We start from the raw sequence: 7,528 nt of genomic DNA on the forward strand, positions 1-7,528 counted from the left end.
AGGCAAGACAAAGAACGTAATTAACACTTAGAGCAGAGTCGAGGTTAGACGCTGAGGCGGAGAATCTAACCCGGAAGGTTTGATGCTCCAGCGAAGATCTGATCACAGCCTGCGGCTTAAATGCTAACTGGTCTCGTCACTGGAATCAGGAACACCTGTGGAGTAAGGGTTAGTGACGCCGCTCAAGGGCGGAGCTAAGCCCAGATCCTCACATCCTGTCCTAATTCTCCCCTCAGGTTTTTGAGGGGAGAATGTGTTTTGTCCTTTCTTTTGTATATGATCTATGATATGTACTGTAGATTCCTTATGTTGTCTTGCATTTGCCTTTCTTTAATAAAACCAATCTGATCCTCATCAGTCAGATCCTGGATTAAATTCTCCAATCTCTTAGGTATGATAAAAGTGTAGAATTTATAGTCCGCATTTAAGATTGGTATTGGTCTATGTAGCTGTGACAATATTCTTGGTCTTTACCTTCCTTTGGAATAATAGAGATGATAGGAGGAAGGGATCTTTCCTGTTCTGAAACTATGGTTAAATGAATCATGTACGGTAATAGTGGGATTAACTCTTTAAAGGTTTGTAAAAAGATGCCCCCAGTCCATCTGAGCCTGGTGATTTCCCTGACTTAGCCCAACTAATTGCCTTTTTATCTCTTCAACTGTTATTCTTGAAGTCAGAATCGTGTTATGTTTTGTGCCTATTGCTGGTAGATGTAATTTGTCCAAAAACACTTTCATGGCCTCCTCTCCCACAGAGGGAGGCTGTGTGTATAAGTTAAATATCTTCTGTATTTCTTCTGGTTCAGTCAGGACTTTATTGGTTAGTGGGTCTCCTATTTTATATATATTATTTAATGGCTGCTGTTTCTTTATGCCTCTAACAAGGATTTTATTAGCTGTAGGTCCTCCGTCATAGTATGTCTGCTCTATGAATCTCATTTTCTTTTCCACCTCTTCCAATAAGATTTCGCCTATTTTATCCCAGGCTTCTTTAACCTAATTGAGTGTTCCTGGGTCATTTGTTTGTTTATGTTGTTGCTCTGATTCTTTTAACTTTTTTATTTGTTTTTGGTATGTTTCTAATCTGGCTGTTTTTGTGATCGCTGTGTACAAAATCATCTTTCCTCTTATTTCAGAGCATCCCATAAAATTGTTAGGTCTACTTCCTCATCATCATTTTATTCCTTGTATCTAATCATTTCCCCATTTACTTCGTAACCAGTCCCTTCTTGTTTAATATTCCTTCATTAGGTTTCCATACTGTATTTTTCCTCTTACTGTTAGGTGAATTTTAGCTAGATTGCACTGTGATCTGACTCATCTGTTCCCCTTATCTTGCATTCCTTCCATGTTCTCTCGATAAAGATAATCTGCATTCTCTCTTTTCTAAACTTAGTTTAAGGTTTGCCTCTATTCTTGACATTATTTGGGCCATGAACATTCAATGACACCACCACTGTTTCATTTTTTTCCATTGTTTGTATCCCTTGAAATGCTTCTCACTATCTCCACTGCAATATTAACTACGAACATTTTCCCCTGAACAAAAATTGAGCTATCAAAGAATCTGAAGTCCCCAGCAAATGAGGGTCTTATTCCCCTGTTAGTGAGGGATGACTTATCGTATGCAAAGCCCCCCCCCCCCTCCCCCCTCGAGGGATTTGGGGTAAACCTAAAACAGGCTTCCTCATCCTACTAAACAAGTCCAACAGTCACTGGTTTAACAGTTCTCCCTGTTGATTTCAGTGTCTTTCTTGTTGTTGTTGTTTGTTTGTTTGTTTGGGGGGATGGTGGGATTACAGTCTCTCCAGTATGTCTGCCTTATTAAACCCTAACTGCTGTGTTAAAAATACAGAGGTTGGCAATTAGAATATAATATACAGAAATAATATGCAAATCTTAAAATTTATATCTCCTTCCTATAAAAAAAGCTCTACCATTTAACTTGTTAAACTATGTGTTCAGTTTGGTGGCTCTGCTTACTCACCCAACCTCTGTTTAAGCTTTGAGTTAAAAACAGGAGACTCTTGGTGCCTCTGGGTTTCCCCCCGTCACGCCCCCTTCTCCATTGCTCTTAAGACCAACGTTTCTTCATCTTTTAAACTTCTGTTGGTCAAGTTTCTCAAAGTCTGTGAATCTGTCTGCAAATTCTTGTTCAAGACAAGTGGTCACAATTCTTGGAAATATTTAAAACACTAGCTGCACCTGTGTGACTTTCCAACACCTTTGAGACAAAGGGACAGTGCAGAAATGTCATTTCATTGTACATTCAGTTTTGCAAGGAACGCCCTGACAGCACTGATCATATCAGATATGTTTTTATCATTTCTTTTTAACAGTAGGTTCAAATGATTAATTTTCTCAGTTACATCTGTCATGAAAGCAAGGTCAAGCAGCTACTTAGCATCAGTTAACAAGTAGTATCCTCCACCCCTGCACTAAATACCAACTTGGTCTTCTCATTAATTTGGATATGAGTATACACCAATTGAAAGAAATGAGCTGCAAAGCTTTTAAAAAATTTACATCAAAAAACCAACCACTTAAAAGCCAACAATGTTTTGACTCCAGATGAAAGCCCTCCTTACTTGGAACTTGAGGAACCCACCAAGGTGTACATCAGTGAGAGGAATTCTGGGTGATGTTTCATTATTTTCATCACAGAGAAAATATTTGTATCAGTCATGTCACTTATTTATTCCACTGTGCATCATCATAAAGCATGTTCCTCTAATGTTCAGGTCCAAAGACAATACCATGGCTTTTGTCTCAGTGTAAAATGATCTGTCATGTGTAGAAGTCTTCTTATTTTTCTCTCATCTTGTTCTGTGTGGATGTCGTTTCCCTGCAGGATGGTACTGATGCTGTTGTGAAGGACGTGTTACCAGGAGACAGCGTTCACAGTCTGCTCAGTATCCTGGACGTCATCACTGTATGTCTTCAATTTATCTGTCCCTCCTTACAACTTATCCCTTTTATTCTTCTTTATTGAATAATAGATTTTATTAATAAAGGAGATTGCTATCTATCCAAGGAGTCTACAACCTGCGGCTTTCAGACCACATGCTGCTCTTTTTAACTTGGATCAAAATTTACATAGAAATGAATAATGTTTATATTCATAACCTCAACAAAAATGTCTAACTTTAGCAGTTTTTTTTTATTCAATTTTTTTGTAAGTTTGCGATTATAATTTCTGTGACAGAATGATACAAACAACATAAGGAGAAAAAGATATATAGCTTTTTTTCTAATAGTTAGTTAGCCTGTTAGCCTGTTAGCCTGTTAGCCAAGTCACTAATCTAACTGACAGCCAAATACTGGGCTCTTTCTATGAAAATTGACAGAAAATGAAACTTTTTTTAAGACATTTGAGGAAAGTTACTGAGTAGAAAGAAACAAAAAACACAAAAAAATTTCACACATCACAGATTAATGTATTGTAAGTTATTAAAGTAAGGAATTTTACAAAAATATGACAAATTTAGGTAAAGCTTTTCCTTTTGATAAAAACTTTAATTGAAAGTTTAAGCAATGATCTCACCTTTTATTAGTCAAGTCAAATTTATTTATATAGCACTTTTCAGCAACAAGGCGATTCAAAGTGCTTTACAACATGTAAGAAAAGAAATTCATTAGGTTACAATTAAACATCCAACAGTCTGATCCAGTTTTTATGTTCACTCTAATTGTTTATTAGGATACTAGCTTATGTTTTATTATTTCAAAGTAGAATACTTATAATATTGTTTAAAAATAAAGGACTCTCATAGGCTTGCATAGTTCAGTGTTTACATTTTTATCAAGGATGATATACACTAAAAGAGTGGGTTTTTTATCTTTAATTTTTAAATTTTAATTACTTTAAGCAATTTATTATAAATATTTGATTTCATTGAGTCCCAAATTGTAGATTTTATTTTTATATAACACTTAAGAAGTTGTTCATTTAGTTTCAAGTTTTAAGCATGTTTTATGGCTCTTAACAAATTTTATTTAGTAGGAGGAGGGGCAGAACTGGCTCTTTTGATTGTAAAGGTTGCAGATCTGCAGCATTGTCTTCATTGCCGTCTTGTTGTATTTCAGGGCTACCCAGCTCCATACAAGACAGTGTCTGCCAGGGCTGCAGTCCCCTCCACCGTCCTGCGTCTTCCAGCTGTGGCTTTTCAGTCAGTTTTTGAGAAATATCCTGAGACTTTGGTTCGCGTCATTCAGGTAAGTCTAACCTACAAGGTGTCAAAGTACAGTATGAAACAATGCATAAAGCAATAAAGCAAACACCGCTGTAATTAATGGTCTACTATTTTTAAAAGGAATGGCTATCGCCCAGTGCCTTTCATGCCAGAGTTTTAAAATAAAGGCTCTGCCATATTTCATAAGATGTTAAGAAGTCTGTTCACAATTACGTGGTTGCAAGATGTTCGTTTTTGCACATACCTTTTATAGTCCATGAGATACTCGGATCAGAACTCCTGGGAAGCTCCTCCCTCCTCCTGCAGTGTTAAAATCCCTAATGCTCGTAAATCTTGGGGGCACAGTGAACGTCACACATCCAGGGTGGTCACAGAAAATGCTGAGTGTTTTTTTTTAATATTCAGTTTTTTTCCGTGTTAAAAAAAATTTGGATAATTTTTTTTTGTTTTTTTTATTTTACAACAAGCTTTTTTACAATTTTCTGTCAAATGATGTTGGCTTCAAAACACTTTTCCGTTCCCCTTTAAACACCATGGTTGTAGTCTGGATGTTTCGTGTAATAATTGCTCGGATGATGATACAAGCAGGAAACTTCTAAAAATGTTTACTATCAGATGTCTATCAATGCCAGAGGTCGAGTTATTTGAAAATGTAATTGCCTTGGCAACAGTTACCAGTTGCTCATTCTGATGCTCATTGGTGCATGTGTATTTTGAGATTTTCCATGGCCCACAGCTTTCCCACTTGAGGATGGCTGCTCCTCACTACAAGACCAAATGAATGTAGCAGTGAAAACCATAACTTGGGCTGCATATCATGCTAGTTTTTCTCCAGTGTGTGGCATTCTTCCATTGATTATTGCTATGCTACTCCTGTTTGTTGAGGAGGCCTGTTCTTCATCACTGTTATGTCATTTTTTTGATTTTGTTGAGGCAGCTGTTCATTATGTCAACCCTGGCCAGACCAGCCTCTGTATGCAGAGATGAAACAGTTACAGTGGTCTATGGATAGACTCTATGTTAAAAACGAGTTTGTCCTACTTCTTGGTTGTCTTCACACAGAGATTACCAACTACAAAATCTTAGGACATTGGTGAGATCAGCGGTCCCCAACCTTTTTAGCTCCACGGACCGGTTCATTATCAGACAGTATTTTCACGGACTGGCCTTTAAAGGTGTGGCGGATAAGTACAACAAAATAAAATACAACCGGCATGAAAACGGGGGTATTTTTAAAAACATAATAAACATAAATCCAACGCGTGCTCACAACTTTGTTAGTTGCGTCCTGGTATTGCGTTATCAAAATGAATAACAGCCTCTCCCCCTAATGTTCTTTGGTCAGTATGGCGATGTTTAAACACGCCCTTTAAAATAAGATACACCACAAATATAAAGTGCACAAAGAATACAACTCATCATAACGCTGAATCAGTGGAGCCCTGTGCCTGTTTCTCAGTAACCAGACGGTGCCATCTAGTCTTACTAGATGGCACTTACTAGTCTTACTCATTTTGCTGCTTGTGAGTTTGTTTTTAGCTGTAACGGATCACGTAACCTAGATAAGTGAGTCATAGAGGAATGTAGTGGAGAGAATCCGGTTATTTTTCAAAATAAATGTTGTTCAGACTTTGAAAATAAAAAAACGGAAATACTGCATGTTAATTATTCTTTCTGTGCAGCCCGATACCAAGTGACCCACGGATCGGTACCGGGGGTTGGGGACCTCTGGGTTAGAGGGTAGTGACTGGGTAGAAGCAACACAAGAAGCAGAGATTGCCATACCTGGAATTGCTGACTCATTCCTAAAAGCTTCATATGTGACTCGTACTCGTCATGCTCACCAAGTCGTTGTTTCTGCATTGTACATATTTATGAAGAAGGCTTGTGAAGCTTATGTTACCACCTGCTAGGACAGGGATTCTCCAGAGAGCTTTGAGCATTGGTGTGGACAAAAGAAAACAGAGTCCACAATTTCTGTACTGGTTTTCTTGTCTCGACCTGGAACTCTGGCATTTGTATATTGATACTCTCACCATGCTTATACCCTGGTTTTTCAGCCTGAATCATCCTCATTATGCACATTGGATGCCTGTGTATGTGATAAACATGTAAGACTTGTAAGAGTTCACAAGACTTCAGGAAGGTCAATTTCGGAATGGCCAAATCAAAGCCAAAATTCTCTCTTCTTGCCATTGATTATGGTCATGAGTAGAATAGTTGTGTGATGAAAGAAACAGGATGAATCATCAGGTTAACCCAGAATGCTGATGCTCTTCTGGGTAGGGAGTTGGTGTGTGTTACATTTGAATTTGAGTTCTCCATGATTAGGAAAACTGATGATACTGCAAACACAGAACACCATGAACAAGCTGAAGCAACTCAGAAGTAGTTTGGTGCACAGGTAAATGCACTGGTGAAGTGACTAATGCCATGGGAAACCCATTTGAGAAGAAGAGCCAGGACATGTTGAGATTGCATTCGAAGGATATCATGGACCAGGAATCTGTGAAGTGCTTAACTGGGATAAAAAGTGGCAGGAACGGTACACAGAGTTTGTGGAAGAAAGGCTGAGAACTCAAACCAAGCCTATCACAGCTGCCATTAGCAGAAACAAAGTACTACTCTTCAGTGCACAAGTCAAAACCACCAAGAAGTCACAGGACACCATGAGCCGGCTCAAAAATGAATCATCTCTGTTCGCCAGACTATATGTGGCATGCCAGACCATAAATGGAGACCTGGACCTCTTCTTTAGTCACAAAAACCACCCATATCCACCTTTTCTGTCCTCGATGGGGTGATTACGGCTTGTAAAGTCAAATTTGATCGGCTGGCTGGAGCTATTTGTTCAAAGTAGATCTGACACAAGACCTCCAACAGATGGTACCATCATGGATGGTGATTGAGACAACTTTTGTTGTGACATGGCGCAATATAAATAAACTGAATTGAACTGAATTAAATTTGCTCATCTCCCTTCACACGCATATTAACTTGAATGACATCCCATTCCTTATCCATAGGGTTTAGTATGATGTTGGCCCACTCATCCTTTGCAGCTATAACAGCTTTGTCCATTATGTTCACAGGTTTGAACTGACATTACTCCCAGTCAATAATAGTTTGATGTAGTGCTGGGCGATATGGAAAAAATCCTATATCACGATATGGATAATTTTATATCACGATAACGATATATATCACAATATACCCCAATTACGTACGTTGTCAGTTATTCTCTGAAAAATATGAAAAAAATAATCTAATTTCTTACTTTTTTCAAGCTTTATTTCGAAGTGACATTTAACTGAACTTTCACAAATGAGATCT

The 7,528-nt window shown here is 38.0% G+C and overlaps 1 protein-coding gene across 6 annotated transcripts in view; it reads left to right on the forward strand.

The window, feature by feature from the left end:
* The window catches only part of pnpla7b (patatin-like phospholipase domain containing 7b), a 73,195-nt gene that overhangs the window by 31,214 nt on the left and 34,453 nt on the right, over nt 1–7,528 (forward strand). For all 6 annotated transcript variants that reach the window (XR_005233454.1, XR_005233453.1, XM_017439873.3 and 3 more), the window contains 2 exons: nt 2,854–2,934; nt 4,089–4,217. Coding sequence is in view for 4 of the 6 variants with exons in the window: in XM_017439873.3 (XP_017295362.1) it covers nt 2,854–2,934; nt 4,089–4,217 (210 nt within the window). In the remaining 2 variants the exon portion in view is untranslated. The remainder of the gene's footprint in view (nt 1–2,853; nt 2,935–4,088; nt 4,218–7,528) is intronic.

The sequence above is a fragment of the Kryptolebias marmoratus genome, linkage group LG1 (assembly GCF_001649575.2).
Source record: "Kryptolebias marmoratus isolate JLee-2015 linkage group LG1, ASM164957v2, whole genome shotgun sequence".
Classification (NCBI taxonomy): domain Eukaryota; kingdom Metazoa; phylum Chordata; class Actinopteri; order Cyprinodontiformes; family Rivulidae; genus Kryptolebias; species Kryptolebias marmoratus.